The 19,862-nt window shown below is 34.0% G+C and overlaps 1 protein-coding gene across 1 annotated transcript; it reads right to left on the bottom strand.

The window, feature by feature from the left end:
- Positions 1-13,487: 13,487 nt before the first annotated feature.
- Positions 13,488-17,483, bottom strand: LOC135157496 (E3 ubiquitin-protein ligase TRIM45-like). Its single transcript, XM_064113280.1, has 2 exons — positions 16,753-17,483; positions 13,488-14,898 (listed from the first exon to the last, which is right to left on the bottom strand). The coding sequence occupies exons 1-2, from the start codon at positions 17,380-17,382 to the stop codon at positions 13,636-13,638; spliced, it is 1,893 nt and encodes a 630-aa protein (XP_063969350.1). The 5' UTR covers positions 17,383-17,483; the 3' UTR covers positions 13,488-13,635.
- Between the last annotated feature and the right edge of the window lie 2,379 nt (positions 17,484-19,862).

Below are 19,862 nucleotides of genomic sequence, written 5' to 3'. Positions count from 1 at the left end.
AAAATACGTAATTTTCTTTATTTGAGATGATGCAGAAAATCCTTGCTTGGTATCCACAGACACAACACAAGAAATATATTTTTGGAATGCATTTATTGGTGGAATTATATAAAGAGAAAATGAATTATTACGACTGCATAGATATAGTTTCAAATTGTGTCCATTGCACGCTAGGGGTTAAACAATTATTGTATAACCGTTAAACAAGTACTATAAGATTCATATATAGACAGTGTACATTGTTAGAAAATGTATCCTTAAAATAAAAGAGGTTCCTGCAGCAGAGTCTCGAGAACACCCGTAATCTTTACCAGATTGCGTAATCTTACATTATATCATGTAAAATTACAGGAAATTGGTATTTGGTGTATGGAACCTTACAAATTTCCTTAAATTAAAACACCCTTTTCCCCTTTTTTAACAGACAGACCTGTTCTGTTATATTGCATAAAAAAATCATGTTTTATGAATTTACAGAATGATTCTGTTATTGCTTTCTGCAAAATCTTCTTTTTTCTGTAAATCAGGGTTTTTTTCAACACAGTGTATAATTATAATTTTTTTAAACAAACATTTTTACTATGTATGGATTATCGATCCCAGTCGGGGTCATGATATAGCTCCCTTTAATATCAAACAAATCTCTACTTAAAATGCGTTCTTAATTTTTTCAAAGGCTCGTGATAATCATGCATTCAGACAAAATGATAATGAAAATACTATATATCTGCAGCTTTTCACTTACTCATGTACTCTATTTGGAAGGATAAGGAATTTTAAATTCCTTCCCCATTATTTTACTATTATGATCTTCATTTCATTTCTTCATTTCATTTATTTCATTTTCAACAAAATATAAATCAAATAAATACAATCATAACAAGTCAACATCATAAAAAATATACCAATGTCATAAAATCAACGTTATAAGGATATATTATAAGAAAGTTATATACAAAATAATCATGTGTAAAGGATTTGTGATTTATATTTTGTGAAAATGGAGGATCACACTAAAAAGCAAAGCTTGTATATTGTGGACTCCTCAAAATATGACAAGCAAGAAATGAATGTTATATATACAAATCAAAATAGAACCATGATTGCCAACAGGAGACATCATTAAAAGAAAATATCAAATATAAAAAAACTCAGGAATGAGAAACTATAGAAAGAAAGCGGATGAATGAGAGAGAGAGAGGGGGGAGAGGAAAGGGGGGGGGGGTGAGGAATGAACGTGAAAATTGCATATGAACTATACAGAGAGAGGAGTGTAGACAAACAGAAGCAAAGTAGCGAATGAGTGAAAAGGGACGGTGAATAAAGATAAAAATCTGTGATGATGTATTTTTTAGACGTGATTATAGGATTTCAGGAAGAAAGATTTTAACTTTCTTGTAAAAGTGTACAGAGAGGGGGAATTTTTAAAGTCGTTATGAAGGGAATTCCAAAATTTTGGGCCTTCATAAATGAAAGTATTTTTGGCTTTGAACGTCCTGAAAAGCGGTAAATGGAATTCATCTGATTGCCTAGTTGGGTATTTATGAATGCTCTCATTTTTATGAAACATGTCATGAAAAACAATAGGCAAATCATTGCTATTATATTGATACATAAACTGACCTAGTTGAAATGAATATAAATCCTTAATTTTTAAAATCTTGTTTTCGAAAAATAAAGAATTAGTATGAGAGCGTATTGGAGCATTGCAAATAATCCGGATAACCTTCTTTTGCAGTATAACAATCTTTTCTATCAATGTTTGATGGGTATTACCCAAAATCAAGAGACCGTAATTCAGGTATGACAAAATCAATGACGAATAAAGCATTAATAATGCGGATTGTGGTAAAAGAAATTTCATTCTATTGATAACACCAATATTTCTTGATATAGTTTTACATACATTGTTAATATGCATTTTCCATGTAAGATGGTTATCAACTATATAACCCAAAAAAATTTAGTATGAGAAACCTGTTTTAATGGTGTGTTGTTTAGAATTATATCTGAAGGTAATGAATCTAAAGAGTTGCTAAATAGCATGTAATTTGTCTTTTGTAAATTAAGTGAAAGTTTGTTCGCATGTATCCAATGTGATATACTTGATAACTCAGTATTAACTGTATCAACTAAAATATTTGGATATTTATGTGAAAAGAAAATATTGGTATCATCAAAATCAGTTGGTATTATTTGATTTACGCCAAAGTTAGGCATTACTGCAATGAATGAATCCGTATGCCAATGATGTCATAATCCCACATGTGATAGTAAACATATTTGTAAATTCCTTCAATGAAATCAACTTGAGAATTGATACTTTAAAGTCGTTATCAAACAATTAATGTAAATTATTTATAACGTATTCTGAAATGGATTTTGATGGAACTATTATAATGGGTTATGACATCACTGACATATGGAGTAATCTATTGCAGCCATGTCTTACTTTGGCGCAAATCAAATTTTACATCAATTCAAATAAGAATAAAAGAATACCTCCTGATTATCAAAGCGTCCACATAAATAACGTATTAAGTTACCTGGGAGAAAATATTATTTCAGGCCATATATGATTATGTAAATGGCGTATATTTTCGTAAAAATAGGGATTTATGACGTGTCATTTTTTGTTTACTCACGCAGTAATTATAACACGGGGCCGTGGCATTGTTTTGACAGCGGATGCTGATCCGAGTAGGGGTGGAGGTGGGGCATGTAACATTTCACAATAAGATCGTCATTTTATTTTTTTACACATTTACTGAAAAAAAAATCAAAGGCGTATAAGTTTCATACCCCAACTGGTTCTGCTTCCCCTAGATGAGAGGAGGGGGGGGGGGGGAGGAGGTCAGGGGTATCAGTAAAATATAAGCTAGCATATCATCATCCTTTTCTTCTCCTTCAGCGGCACAATCTACATCAGCATCTTCTTTAAAATATTTTTCTTAACTTTATATCACAATTGTTAAATGACCATTACCTTTCGCCTCAATTCCTGCTCGAAGTCAGACTGGTTCTTGATGGTATGGACCTTATGACCAACGACCACGCATCTGAGACAGACACGGACCTTGCAACTTGGTGATCTCCCTGCAGAGAGGACAGACCATGTGGTCAATGTCCTGGTGGGTCAGATCATATTTCTTGAGACACTTTCGACAGAAAGTGTGTCCGCACGTCAGGATCGTTGGTTAATCAAAAATATCAAGACATATAGCGGACATATCAGGTTCTGTGAAGAACTAGAGGCTTTCTCAATTTCAATCTTTTCAGCCATTGCTATATAAACTCTAGAGTCAAACTGCTACAACGAAAGTGAGTTGTTGTGAGAGATAGTTCCGAGATAACTACTAGTTACACCACGATATAAACCTCTCAAAAAAAGTTTGGAAATCTGTGTTTGGCCATTAGCTTCTCCGTACTCCCAATTTTAAACAATGCATATTTTACATCATTCGAAAGATAATTTAATTTTCTTTAAAATGATACCATGCTTGTTATGATTATGTCATCACGAAAACAGCAAGATTCAAATGTGTTGGATGAGGTATGAATTGAAAAGCTGTAAAACGAGCAAAAACGGTTTGGAAATCTGAGTTTGACCATTCCTTTCTCCCAGCTCCCAATATTGCACAATGCATATTTGATATCATTCAAAAGATCATTTAATTCTCTTTAAGATGATACCATGCTTGTACAGTTATGATCATGCCATCACGAAAAGAGCAGGATTCCAAAGTGTTGGATGCGGTCTGAATCGAAAAGCTGCAAAACGAGCAGAAATAGTCATAAAGGGTCAATACAGAACATGGTTCTTTTGTCTGTGTCAGTAGAGATGAAAATCCATTCAAACCAAGCCCCTGCTTCTGTAGTGATGGTTCTGTGAGATACATGTAATATGGTTTGTGTCGTTGTTTGAAATACCCATGCATGTTTGTTTGTTATGTTTTTGCTTGTGCAGAGGTGTGTTTGATTCCATGTTAATGTTGATGTTAATGTGCATGAAAACAAGTAAAAGAAATTACTGAAAAACTCGCTCATCACCACGGAAAAAAGAACAGTGACTTTCAATTTGCGTCATTTTGCAACTTTTGAATTTTGACCTTGCCCCACATTTCAAGGCACTGCACCTCCATGTGAATGATAATCATATCATATAGGATATCATTTTAAAGAAAATTAAATGATATATTCATTGATATAAATTACACATTGAGGAATTATCGGTAAAAGTGAAAAGAAAACCGCTGAGAAACTCACTCATCACCACGGAAAAAAGAACAGTGACTTTCAATACTGTGCCATTTTGCAGCTTTTGAATTTTGACCTTGCCCCACATTTCAAGGCACTGCACCTCCATGTGAACCATAATCATATCATGTAGGGTATCATCTTAAATAGAATTAAATGATCTATCCATTGATATTAATAACATATTGATATTTACTAAAACCGAAGAAGGATTATCGATCAAAGTCAGATTTCCAAACTTTTTATGAGGAGTTTACATGAACATATTTCATGCACGTTGTGAAATGACTGTGTGTGCGATATGACAATTTGACTTTGTGTATACATCAATAAAGAATGAGGGAGCTGTTATATAACAAAAGAAGATCGTCTGCCAGAGTATAGTTTAGCCAAACTATAAATAGAACTGGTTTTTCCCATCTACCTTTGAACTTGATCGAAGCATTAGTCATCTTATCGATAGAGGGTGTATTATTATATTTATCCATTTTTGGATCATTGAGAGATACTCGTACTGTATTATCTCTATACAGTAAAAACAATGTAAAAGGCTGTTAACTATATTGTTTGTTTGTTTGTTTATTTATTATCCGATTATTAAAAAACATGAAATATATATTACATAAATACATAACATAAATGGAATTAATAGAAATAAACAAAATGAATTGCAAATGAATAAAATAATCGAAAGGATTGCCCATTTCAGAGTTATTGACATAAATTACTCTGGTCTTCCATGAATCTTATTGTTCAAAAAGTTTAAACAAGTGTTTAAAATCTTAACCAACAAAAATATATTTTCTTTATTGATATCTCAATGAATTCAGCATGATTGTTTAAAACGTGTAATGTATACAGTCAACAGTCAACAACAGTGTAATGTGTACAGTCAACAGCATTGTGTAAAAATTAAGGCAGCAGTTTTGAGGGGATCCTCAAATTGGCAAACTTGCTTCAAAGTTGCTGATTAACTCTCTTTTTGTTTGTACACAAAGTATCATAACTTTTCGTTTAATTTCTCATATCTCTGACCCCCCCCCCTCATTTTTAAGATTTCAAACACTTGTTTAATATGTTTAAATGGTTTTAAACAACTAAATTCTGTGAAGTTCATAATACATAGTAAACACCGTATTATAAATGTTTTTAAACACAATTTCCATGATCCATACTGATTATCAATCCCAGTCCGGGTCATGATGTAGCTCCCTATAATATCAGACATTTTCTTTTTCTTACTTAAATGCTTTCTTAAATATACTTCCAATATTTATCAAAGCGTCTTGAAATTAATTCGCAAAACAACTTTTTAAAAGGCTCATGATAAACATACAAAATAATATCTGTAGCTTTTGATATACTCTGTGTGGAAGGATGAGGAATTTTAAATTCCTTTTACGTTATTTTTCGACAATGATCCCCTTTAAAAGGGAGAAAATAAGGAAATAGCTAGGTTAACATGTAGAGGAAACGAATAGATAAACCTTAATATGGCTTACATTGATTGTTAGGAAGCAGGGTCATTAAAAAAATGGATAAAAAATAGTTATTAGACCTTATTTTTTCAAACATGGGCCACCTCAGTGGCTGCTATTCAGTTTTATATGAGAAATGGGCAATTGCCCTTCCCATTTAAAGGGGGATATTGTGAAAACTTAACACTTTTCCGAAAATCTGATCCAAATTTACTAAAATAATAATCCACTTAATCCTTTTTTTACCATTCAAACTCAAAATGTTCCTCTATAACTACTAGTGATTACTCAGTTACTTTAATCCATCACTTTCAGGATTCTCAACAAAAAATCACCTGTTCCCTCCTGAAAAAACAACACTGTGTAGGATGAACTAAGACCCTCGTTGAAAATTTGTGACTTGCCCCCCCCCAAAAAAAAAAATACACCCTCCCCCCCCCCATCCAGACCTGCTTCCATTTCGCCCGTTTGTATCATTCCTTTCTGTCATTATCTAGGTCTTTGTATTTCATTCCTATATCTCTATTTCTCGAAATGATTGTAACATTTCTCATACTTTCTTGATGTCATATGCCTTCGAATACAATAAGATATTTCAGAATTCCATGCACAAAGCTGAACAATGCTGAATTGGTTACTAAATTTGAACAATAAGTGGTTATTACATTTTCACGCCATGTCATCAGTTCCAAGGAATATCTTCTTCATCCCTTTTCATTGATCAACTCGTTCTTCCCCGTCCCTAAGCCCCTAATTTCAGGCGCAAGTTCTTGAAAACCCTCATTTCATGTTAAATTCCAGTTCCCAACGTACCCCCATTTGCAGAGTGCAATCTCGTCCTTAATCGCCTTTTTGAGTACCCCGGTTCCACGTTTCTATTACATTATTTTTAAAGTACAAAACGAAGCATGATAAAAGTAAAAATCAAGACGTCACTCTTTCTTTTTACCGAAGGGACCAGTAGATATGTTTTAGACACCAGAGCACCGAGGTAACTTCGTCGAAAACCCAAGACACACATGGCTCTGGAAACAATTTTATTTTACTGGGGGTGCTGATGTAAATTTGACAAGCAAAAACAAAACAAATAAAACCCAACAACAGGGGTTTCACTACAAAATGACGATTATTCTGGTCCAGAGCACAGATATATGCCAAGCCAAAAAATAATGATAATAATAATAATAATGATGATGATGATAATAATAAAGGATTGCACTACAAAATATCGGTGCTTTTGGTTACATTTCGACACTCTTTAACACCAAACAGATTTCCAGGGGTACTATCAAGCGAGGGAGCGTAGCGACCTAGCTAAAAATTCACATTTTCAAAACGCTTGAGAGTTGTTCATCTATTATTATGAATCAGGGGCTGATTAGTGTTACAGATGTAGATGAGGGCATTTAACGATAATGGAGGGGGGGGGGGTGTATAGTACTGGATAGGCAGGAAATAGTTTTGCGGCAAACATATCGATTTGCCTTGCCCAATTATTTTGACAGATCGAAAATGTTAAGAATCCATTGCAAAAATGTATTTGACGAACAACTGAAACCGCTATAAATCCATCAGACTTAACATGAAAATACTATTAAACATATAAAACTAAACTTTTCGGTGAGCATCACTTGCAAAATTCTGCATTATAATTTGGCGCGCAGAGCTCCCCGAAATATTTTGGACATTGTCTTTACCCCCTCTCGCCATCCAAAACATGGGTTAGCACTATACTGACTCTGAACTATATGTTTTCATTAAGTTACGCCTCTATGGGAGTATATAACGACAGAGACATTTCCTAAAGAAAAATATCCTAACGAATGACAAAAATTCGGAGCGCTTTGACAAAACACGACAGGTCTAGAGTTTAAACTTCAATTTTATGGCATTTCGTGGTTCAAGTGATCTATTCAAATCATTTTACTTTCAGCCTGGAATGGGCCCCTTTAAACCGAATAGTAAGAAGCTGGAGCATAATTGGTTTTTTTTTTCAAAATCTCGTTGGGTACACTGTTATTTTTGTTCAAATCCTGAGCTTAAAGGGATGCTCCGGGCTGAAAATAATATGATTCAAACAGATAAAGAAAAATCAGACAAACAAAACACTGAAAATTTGATCAAAATCGGAACGAATAACAAAGTTATGTCATTTTAAAGATTTGCATTATTCCGGTGAAACAATTCCAGGCATGTCTTCATGAATATTCAATGAGCAAATTGATGTCATATCCCCACTTGTTCTTTCGTAGTTTATTATACAGTTATATGAAATTAGGTTTATTCCCATTTTTCTACCAAGAACTGAACAATTTGGATTGACAACTGATTTAGTGCATTGGAAATTCATTGCTGTAACTTATTTCATTATAGAGGAGACATAATATTCACACATGTATGAAAAAAATAAACAAATATGATTTCATGTAATAACATAAGAAATAGGAAAGTGAGGATGTGACATCATCAACCAACCTAATGGATATTCATGATGACGTGCATTTACCTATTTTGTTCACAAAATAATGCTAAACTTTAAAATTCAATAACTTCGCTGTTTGTTATCATATTTTGATGAAATTTTCAGCATTTTGCTCTGTGAATTTAAAATCTATTTTTTTAAATAAATATTTTCAGCACAGAGTACCCCTTTAAGTGAGCGAGATAACAGCATTTGGGAGTTCTTATACCGGGCTCAATCGAAGAGATTATTAGCTCCGTCAGTTTGCTACTCATCTTTGAATCATCACGGGCGCATCCTGGATATTTCACTTTAATTCTAATGTTTCTGAGGATACATTCAGTCTAGTGATCAGTGTTATACAGTCTTAGCCACGGTCACATCGAATCCAGATCTACTGAATCTATACGTTATTTACAATGAAATTCTATCGATCGGTTTGGATTTTTTTTTTAAAATTTCTTTGTCATGCTACAGTCACATCCATGAAACCGACCTAAAACCGGTCAGGGCTATTACGGTTTGTTTTTGTTTTTCAAATGGCATATCAGTCGGTTTGGACTCGATTTCGACAGTAGCATGACAAAGAAAACCGACCTCAAGGCTGTCTGACCGGTTTTTGTTCGAATGGTACACACTGTATCAGGGGTCGGTTTGGAGTCGGTTTCGTTGATACTACATCATGATCTTATAGATTTTATCCGGAATAACAATAAAATTGTTATCTTATGTCTTGTAATGTGATATTCTAAGTACTTTCAAACGGCATGAGTTTCCTTTCCCCTATCTCTCTTTCTATCCCCCCTCACATCTTTTCCATTTCGCTCTTCCCCTCTCTAAATTTACTATTCAATTTCCCTTGAAACATCTTGCCCTCTTTCGCATCTCCTTTAGTTCCCAGCCTCTACCCCTTCTACCCCCTCCCTTCTTTCTTTCAATCTCCATTTCTCTTACCTTTCCTGGAACAAATGGTATGAACATTTTGCCTATATTTATTTATAGAGAAAAGGGAAGGGGCTACCGCTCCCTGCGATTTTGTACGTAGTGACAAAGGAGGAGAAAAATAAGGAAAGGAGAGAATTGAGGAAAAATAATTAAAATGGAGAGGTCTGGACCATATACCTATAAAACATCCCTATAGTTCAATTGAGAAAATATATGACGTAATCTTTCGCCCCCCCCCCCCATCAAAATATCATGGCGCCACCCCTGATTATAATTATCATTAAAATTGAAATCCATGAAAAGAGTGAATGGAAAGTAATCGGTTGGTTTAGAAATCTTAATTGTCGAATTTTATTATGTCATTCTGTGGTAGGGCCAACATTCCTTTTTGCAATTCCTCCCCTCGCTCACATGATAATAAAATTATTCCCTTCTATGATGATTTGAATATTTACAGCGTTAGTTTTTATTGGCTACACCATAATAGGCTATAACAATGGTTGAAATAATTTTGTGTATTTCACAGATGGAAATCAGACAGCGTATTATGAAGAGATTTAATAAATCGATAGATATGTCGTTAAAAACATGAAATGATATACTATATATGTTATGTAAAACAGGTTAAATAATTATGATTGTGCAAAATAATCTATACTCTCAGTGTAAAGCCATTTTCGTTGACGCAAACAATTTCCGTCCGATTTGTCAAACTGAATTGATAACATCCATTACGTCCAAATTAAAACAAACAACACTAAATTGGCGCAAAATGTTGATATTAATAATTCATCTCAGAGAACAGTGGGTAAAACGAATTGCATCCTGATTTGATACAACGTTCTCTTTTTCTTGAAATCGACGGATTTACTAAAAACGTAATTCGTCTGTGAGAAGGTATTTGATAATTTTAGTGAGATTTGAGATTGATTTATGAATTATTCGTTCTTAAAATGCACTAAAGTACATTCATATAAAAAATACATTGTAAAAAATATCACAACGAGTTCAATTCCTATTATAATATACATAATTTAGAAAAAAAATCGAATGAAAGGATATTGAGGTGAATAAAAGTGACTTTTGGTAAAAAATAAATGGAACAGAACGGAGGGTTTGCCAAGGAAAAGCCCATGCTTGTATGAGAAACAAACCCCTGTGTCTTTGTTTCGATATATGCATTTTACAAAATCAGTTTACAATAACGGATAGAGATGGAACATGACGCCAACCAAAAAAAAAACCCAATATAAATATCAAAAGTTGAAGTACAAAAATAAATTATAGAAATATAATATTCGCGGGAGAGAAACATTATGCCAGTGCAGGCAGCGAATAGTTGAACAAACATATTTAGAAATCACATTATGAAACTATACATCTTTTTTTATTCATTCACTTAAAATCCCCCTTCCTATGTGGTAAGACTATAGTCTATCTTGCCAGAAATCCATGTGTATACATTTCCAAACGACAAAAACCTTAATATTCACGAAGAAAACAAATAACTTTATTTACCAAACCGAAGACATCAATGATATTTGTATGGGGACGGTTATTGTTTTTCTATCAACGAAACATTTGAAGTACCCCTTTTTTAGTATCCCATTTTAGTGTCAATAGTCATACAAGGTTGAACTTCAAAATCCGTGTGTACGATTTTTGTTTTACTCCGTGCGAGGAGTCCTCTACATGTATATATATTGTTATTATTATTTTTGTTCAGTATATCAACAATATGAAATTTTCAAAGAGAACACAAATACAAAAACAAAATAGACGAGGATGTTTACTAATTTATCTCCAGGGACCCGTAACACAGAGTTTAGCAATTATTGTAGTTCATTTCTCTACGATTGATTGCATTGGCTACAATATACAATAAATATTAATCGTAAAAATCAAATATGCAATTAATCACTTATCTTTGTGTTACGGGACCCATGGGTTTCCTGGGAAAGGAAAACATAAAATAAATTACTACCACCCAAAGGCCTTCCTCCCAGACCAGGGCTCTGTAACACAAAGATTAGCGATCAATCGCTAAATGAACTGACCAATCAATATTAATGGTACATGCGTATTTGGTTTATAATACTGACCAGGGACCAATCAGTGCGCTTCTTTCATATTTGCAATCCATCGCAAACCTTTGTGTCACGCAGCCCTAAGGCTCTGTAACACAAGGTTTGCGATGAATAGCAAATATGAAAGAATACTTCTAATTGGTTCCCAGTCAGTGTTTTGCGACAAATGCGTGTGTAACATTGATCTTGATTGGTCAATTCATTTAGCGAGTGATCGCTAATCTTTGTATTACGGAGCCGCGGGACTTGTAGGGTGACATCCACAATAATAAAAACACATTCATACAGTTTATATCATACAATAATAATTCATATAGAAATAGCATTTTAAAATTGATTTGATATGTATGAGATCAAGAGAATGTAAAGGTATTAGAAACAAAATATGGGTCAAATTAAAACTTTAAAAAAGTGTGAATTTTATATTTTATGTTAAACGTTTCCATACATACATATGCACACTATAATATAGAGAATTTAATAACAATATAAATTTCAATATTATTTATGTACACGTTATGTCTATGCAATTTCACGCAAGTAATTCAACTAGAAAATAGAATATATAGATATTGAATCAACATATTTCAATAACCTTTCAATGTTTCATTATTAGAGTGTATATGCTATTATTTTACTTAAAGGAAGACCTTAAAGGATGTCACAATTAATTATCTTATTTTACAGTACGTCATTCGTCATTCTGTCACTTCTACAAGATAAATGTCAAATCTGAGAAAAAAGCAAAGAGTCCAATCACTTCCTTTTAAAAATTTGTATTAATGTTTATTATCCTTTTTTTGGGGTGGGGGTGGACAACCGTATGTATGTGCATTTGTGTTGTTTCTTTCCATCAACATTTTCTAAAAAGGTGAATATGATAAAAGATTTTCTCCAGAAAATAATTCATTGTATAATCTTCGGATAGAATCAGTCTCCAATAGATACCTTTCCATGTTGTTCAAAGATAGAGCATGTCCTGATTCTCTCGAAAGAGGGCGGTATAAACAAACGGCAATTTATAAACACGTAGTCCGATATTCATAATCATTTTTATATTGAGAAATTTAATTAAATATACCGTGTTATATTGGCTTAATGTACACCATTCATCTTTTCTCACAAGAAATTCCTTATTCAAATTATCATGATTTATATTGATTTCAATAATGTTCACAAAGTATTATTTCTTTATATGATTCGTTGTTTTTATTATTATATTTCATGGAAATTTAATCATTTATTAAGCTAACCTGAATTTTGTAAATAGAACGTATAGCAATGTGCAATGCAAGAAAATATTACTATTATACCTTTTTTAAATTATGATGTATTGTATTCTGAATAAAGGCAAAACGATTAAAAAAAAAATAACAAGTTCTTCGATATAAATACATTTCTATGGATGCCCTAGTGAAATTGAAATTATATTAATATCGTAGTTTGTATTTGTAGTGACTGTTTATAAACATTAATCATTCAGCGAGGTGTCTTAATACAATATGAATATTCCTGTAATTATGTACATTTCATAGAATGAAAATATTGAAATATCAATCGGTTTGTGGGGACTATACCGTATAGTCCCCACAAACCGATTGATATTTCAATATTTGAATGATTCCACACATAAAAAGAAATAAAGCCCTATTCAGATTAATGGTTTTACGGTCGAATAGCAAAGAATTCAGCTGATATCCGTGATTATTAGGCCTGTACACTGAGCAGAAAAAAAGGATATCGAGATCATTGACGTATCTCTACAACGAATAGGTTGACTTGCAAGAAAACAGCATATCAATTGTACACAATTACATAAAGACTAATCTTGAAACTCATAAATATAGAGTTCGTTTAATATAATAGTCTTATCGAATTCTTTGTAACAGCAAGAGACCCCAAATATTTTACGCTTTATTACACGAGTTGAATGACAACAAAATCATTACACTGTAAAAAAACGCTGTTTAAAATGTCAAGCACGTTGTTTAGGCCTATCACTCTAACAACTACTGTTTAAACTTTTTAAGCGTCTGTTTATTTTTAAAACGACTGAAATTTTTTTTTAAAAATTGTTTAAAATGTTTAAACAATTCCAAAAAGAGTTTAAACAACTTGTTATTAGAGTGACAGGCTTAAACAATTTGCTACTTCTTTTTTTACTTTGTGGTTATATCAGATTCATGAAATAATGAATAATAATGGTCTTTTGATACTCGAGTTTCAATGATGAAATTATTTTATGTGTATGAACTTTTTTTCGATTCGTGTTAAAATTTCTGTGTATATACACATCACAAAATGTAAACAAATTTAGAAAGGCGTTGGATTCTCATTTCAGATACACAATGAATAATCGCATAAAAAGCAATAGTTCATGTGATAAACACTAGTGAGATACTCTTTATTACAGCGATATCTTGATGAAATATAACTTCTTCCAACAAGCAAAAGCGAGTAGGTCCGGAGAGAGGGAAACCAAGTAACACCACTTATTATACAATGTCATATTAAGTGCATTAAACTCAACTCTTTCCTTCAGGTTCAGACCATCAAGATCATAGAGCCTGATCACCACCTTCCTATTCTTCTTATCAACACTCGCTACATACACCCTGTCCTGCTCATCCACGGTAGCATACAGGTAGACATACATTGGAGCTTGTAGAGACTCACCAGCATTCCCATCCCTGTCATAGACCGTCACCACGCTTGGATTGGTGAGTTCACATGAACTGGTGACGATCAAACCAGACCTGGTGGATGATGCCTCCCACGTCCTGTGCTTTGTTGGAACAGTGTGTTTGAGAGTGGATCCAGTCGGGTCATAGATGTAGACTTTGTTGGCAGCGTTAGCAATGAGGATCTCATTTGATGGACTTCTGTTCAGTCTGAGATAATAACCAGTCCCACTCACGTTAATTGTTGCTTTCCTGGAGCCATTGGGAGAATACATGTGTGCTTCTGTAGAACTAGTTGAGACACATAATGCATTGTCTCGTTCGAACACAATATCTTCATAACCCACGTCGTGTGGTATGTTTGTATACTGCTCCGTTCCACCAGCTGTATCAATGATATCAATACCTCGTGCACTACTCCCATATACGATGGCCACACTGGTATGAGTGTACCTAGTCATTCCAATCATCCGCTCTCGTAGATCTATACACTTCATTCTTTCTAACTTGGGATCTGCTACTGAGATGAACCCGAGGTCAAGACAAGATTTATCTCCAGGATTCAATCTCTTCTCCTGTGCTTTCTTTGCAATAACTTCCGCAGTAGTGCGATCGGTAACCTCTTTCAGCATAGCTTCTAGCTCATCACACAGCAAGTTATGAGCAGAAAGACTGTCTGTCTCAAGATGACCCAGTCTGTCATTATATACCAATGTAATCGAACTGCAAATGCTTTTAATCCTCTGTCGATCCTTGGACTTTAAGATGTTGAGATCATCCTCGAAACTTCGCTTCAATTCATTTATTTGCTCAATGAGATCTTGAAGATTTCCTTCCATCTCTTTGACCTTGATGCTGTAAGCCTGCCTGACATCATCTAGCAGTTTCTGCATGGCAGTGTGTACCTCATGACGTTGTTCTTCGATATTCTGAATGTTCTTTTCCAGCTCAGCTTTCTTAGCTGCACATTGCTGGGTAAGGGCTGTCACCTAACAGAGAGAGAGAGAGAGAGAGAGAGAGAGAGAGAGAGAGAGAGAGAGAGAGAGAGAATAGTTACCGTTTGCTGTCAATCATTCACGTAAACATGGTAAATGTAGTTTCTATATTTAGAAAAAAATCAATTAATGTGCCTATTATAACATCTGACTTGTATACACCCAGGAAGTTGTCATATCCATATTTCCGATCTCTATTCTGGACTATATAGGGGGGGGGGGGGGGCTGGGGGGATAGGTGAGGCAACAAAGGATATGATTGACAGTTATTATCATTATGTTATGAGTGGTCGTATTACTATTGTTAAATTATCTGTAGTAATTATAGTTTTAATTATGATTATTATCACCATTATTATTATAATTCATACAGATTTTCCTAAAATTGATGATAGTATCATTATTACTATAATTACCACTTTTATTATTATTTCTAATTATCGTCATCATTGTCCTTGTTATTATAAATATTATTATCATCATTAGCAGTATAGGCCTAAAAGGTGTGAATAAAAAAACCTTGACACCTCATAAGTCCCCAATTTAAGGGGAAAATATGTCATGAAAGTATAATCATTATATTTGGAAAGAGTATCTCCTTCCACATATTTTGATGCCATATTTATGTGGTGTGTCTTCACGCTTAGATAATCAATAGGTATATTCTTTGCAGTGGAAATTTGATTTGCGCCAAAGTTAGGTATGACTATAATGAATGAATCTATATGCCAATGATTTCATAATCCTACATGAGATAGTAGACTATTTGCGAATCCTTTTTCAACGAAATCAATTTGAGAGTTAATAGTAAAAAGTGTTTTTTAAACAATTGTAATGTAAATTATTAAAAACGTATTCTAAAATGGATTTTGGTGGAGCCCTTGTTAGAGTCGGCCATCATTGACATCTGGATTCATTTATTGAAACCATGTCTTACTTTGGCGCAAATCAAAATTTACATCACTGCACAAAATACCTCCTGATCATCCAAGCGTTAACACATAATATACCACATAGATATGGTATCAAATTATTTTCACATATATATATATTTCATATATAATCATGTTAATGGCATATTTTCCCCCTTGAATTAGGGATTCGTGAGGTGTCTTTTTTTTTACTCACACAATAGTTACAACATGGGGGTCTTGGAGTTGACAGCGGGGGCTTATCCAAGGGTTAATTGCAAATCCGTTCACTGCCAACTCGTCCACTCACCACATTGTCTACCGTCATTTAGTCTAATGCCGTTCCGTCCATCAACATTTCCTCTAACAAGCATTTGGTCCAATAACCATTTGGTCCAATCATCACTTCGTCTGATCACAATTTCGTCTAATCGAAGTTGGTCTAATGCCCATTTTCTTTTCAGTCATTTTGCACAATTAACATTTTAGTTTAATTAAACCAAAATGGTATGTGGACGAAATGGCTATTGCACCAACTGGTTATCAGACGGAATGGCATTAGACTAAATGAAAGTAGGGCATGTGGTAAGTATACAACTGATGATATACCAATTGGTAGCAGAGGAATTGGCAATTGGACGAATTGGAAATATACCGATCCGAGAAGGGAGGGGGGGGGGGCATGTAACATTTCACCATAAGATTGTCACTTTAGTTTTTTGTACACATTTACTGAAAATAATCGGAGGCCTTTAAGTATACCCCAACTGGTTCCGCCTCCCCTATATAAGGAGGGAGGAGGAGGTCAGCGGTATTAGTAAAATAATAGCTAGTATCATCATCTTTTTCTTTTCCTTCAGCGGCACAATCTACATCAGCATCTCCTTTTAAATATTTTTCTTTACTTAATATTCCAATTGTTAAAAATAACCATTACCTTTCGCCTCAATTCCTGCTCGAAGTCAGACTGGTTCTTGATGTTATGGACCTTATGACCAACGACCACGCACCTGAGACAGACACGGACCTTACAATCATCACAAAACATATCTTTGTTCTCTTGTTTGTGGATGAAGCATTTCTCGAATAGATGACCAATGCTGACCTTCCCTTCGATGACATCCTCCATGGAGACAATCTCGTGACCTTCGAACACACTAAGACGTTGATGACATTGAAGGCATTTATCACACATGTAGTTATTACATGTTCTGCAAAAGGAGACAGCGTCTTCCTGAAACTTGCAAGCTGTGCATTTATGGTTCATTTCTAGAACAGAATTCATCCCTCCACACTTGGCGTGGTAATCGTCTACGAATCCGTTAATGGAGACATTGAGTCGGAGATCGTCGACACGGTTGGCAGACAACTTGGTGATCTCCCTGCAGAGAGGGCAGACCATGTGGTCAATGTCCTGGTGGGTTAGATCATATTTCTTGAGACACTTTCGACAGAAAGTGTGTCCGCACATCAGGATCGTCGGTTCATCAAAAATATCAAGACATAGCGGACATATCAGGTTCTGTGAAGAACTAGAGGCTTTCTCTATTTCAATCTTTTCAGCCATTACTATATATAAACTCTAGAGAAAACTATTTCAACGAAACTGGGTAGCTGTAAGAGATATCTACTCGTGACACTATGATATACACGTACACATAAATGTATTAATATGCACGTTGTGAAATGACTGTGTGTGCGAAACTCATACTACAATAGCAAGCTGTGATATATTACAATAAAAGATCGTCTGCCAGAGTATAGTTCAACCAAACTATAAATAGAACTGGTTTTTCCCAGCTACCTTTGAACTTGATGGAAACATTTGGCATCTTATCGAGAGAGGGCGTACTAGATTTATCAATTTTTTTATCATTGATAGATACACGTACTGTATTATCTCTATACAGTAAAAACACTGTACAATGCTGTTTACTGTATGAATCGTATTGTTTGAACAGTTTAAACAAGTGTGTAAAATCTTAATTATTACAATATATATATATATATATATATATATATATTGTATATTGATTTCTCAATAAATTAAGCCTAATTGTTAATGTTCACTGTACACAGTCAACAGCATTCTGTCAATTTAAGTCAGCGTTTTTACTGTAAGGGGATCTTCAAATTGGTAAACCTGCTTTAAAGTTGCTGGTTTTGTCTTCAACTCCCAATTTGTTTGTGTACTTAGTATCTTATATTTTCCTTTAATTTCTCATATTTCTGATTTCCTCCAAGTTTAAGATTTCAAACTCTTTTTTAATATGTTTAAGCTTTTTAAACAACTTCTGTGAAATTCTTATAGCACAGCGTATTATAAATGTTTTTTAACATAATTTCCATAATCCATACTGTGTATGAGTTTCCTTTCCCCTATCTCTCTTTCTATCTCCCCTCACATCTTTTCCATTTCGCTCTTCCCCTCTCTAAATTTACTATTCAATTTCCCTTTAACATCTTGCCCTCTTTCGCATCTCCTTAGTTCCCAACCTCTACCTCTTAAACCCCTCCCTTCTTTCTTTCAATCTCCATTTCTTTTACCCTTCCTGGAACATCATCTGTATTTATAATACTATATACACAAAAACTGTGGTGTTTACCGGTGTACATAGACGACCACACCAGTTATTTCACACCGGTGTTAAATTTGTGGTGTTAGTTTTACACCCATAGGTGTTATTACAACACCTATGGTTGTTACATTTACACTATTTGGTGTTATGTTCAATCTCTAGGGTGTTATTTTAACACCTCAGGGTGTGGTCCTCTATTAACACCAATTGGTGTCAGTTTTAACACCACAGTTTTTACAGTGTACCTTCTGCTCACTGAGTGAATGTAACAGGGAAAATAATAATAATAAAACGATATAACCAGGGGCGGGGTTAGGGGGAGTGGGCGACAGCCCCCTACGATTTTTCAAGAAGTGAAAAAGATGAGGAAAAAATGGAAGTAAAGGGAAGAGAAGAGAATAAAAATAGAGAGATCTGGACCAGGTACCTATACAATATAATTCAAAATAGAAAATATGTGACGGCACATTTAGGTCGTATCGCTCACCTCCACCCTCTCTCATCAAAATATCCTGGCGCCTGCCCTGATTATATCATTAAAATTGAAATACATGAAAAAAAGTGAGTGGAAAGTAATCGATTGGTTTAGAAATGTAAACTGTCGATTTTATTTTATTTTATTATTTCGTACATTCGACTTCTCCGTCGCTCAATTCCCCTCTCACTCATTATATGATAATGAAATTAGTCACTTTACACACATACACACACATATATATATATATATATATATATATATATATATATATATATATACAGCTTTAGATTTTTATTGGCTACATCATATAAGGCCATAATGATCGAAATAAATTTGTGTATTTCACAGATGGAAATCAGTCAGCGTGTATGAAGAGATATAATAAACAAACTTGATAGTTATGTCGTTAAAAACGTGTCATATAATTATGTAAAATATGATTTGGCAAAATAGGAAAGCCATTTTGGTGACTTGAATAATTTCCGTCCGATTCGTCAAACTCGAAAAAGGGGAAATCTAAGCTAATAAATTTCCAAACTATAATAGACAACAATAGATTGACGCAAACTGTTGGTATTATAATTCATATCAGAGAACGGTGGGTAAAATGATATGCACTCTACTTTGATGTACTGTTCTCTTTCTTTTTTTCTTTTCTTTTTCAAATCGACCGATTAATTAGATTTGAGATGTTTGAGAGTTATTCATTCTTTGTTTTTAAAAATACAACAAAGTACCCTCAGAGTACATTGTAAAAATACCACAAAGAGTTCAAAGCTAATAATAGTATACATATATAAAACAAACTCGGATGAAAGGAAATTGAGGTGAATAAAAGTGACTTTGGATAATAAACTAAATTAAACAGAACGGAGGGGCTTGCCACGAAAAAGCACATGCTTGTATGAGAAACAAACCCCTGTGTCTTAGTTACGATATATGTATTTTACAAAATCAGTTTACAATAGAGAGATGGATGACGACACCCAT

This window comes from Lytechinus pictus, chromosome 18 (assembly GCF_037042905.1).
Source record: "Lytechinus pictus isolate F3 Inbred chromosome 18, Lp3.0, whole genome shotgun sequence".
NCBI lineage: Eukaryota > Metazoa > Echinodermata > Echinoidea > Temnopleuroida > Toxopneustidae > Lytechinus > Lytechinus pictus.
Note: the sequence above shows the minus strand (reverse complement) of the source record. Positions and strands in the feature narration are given on the sequence as shown.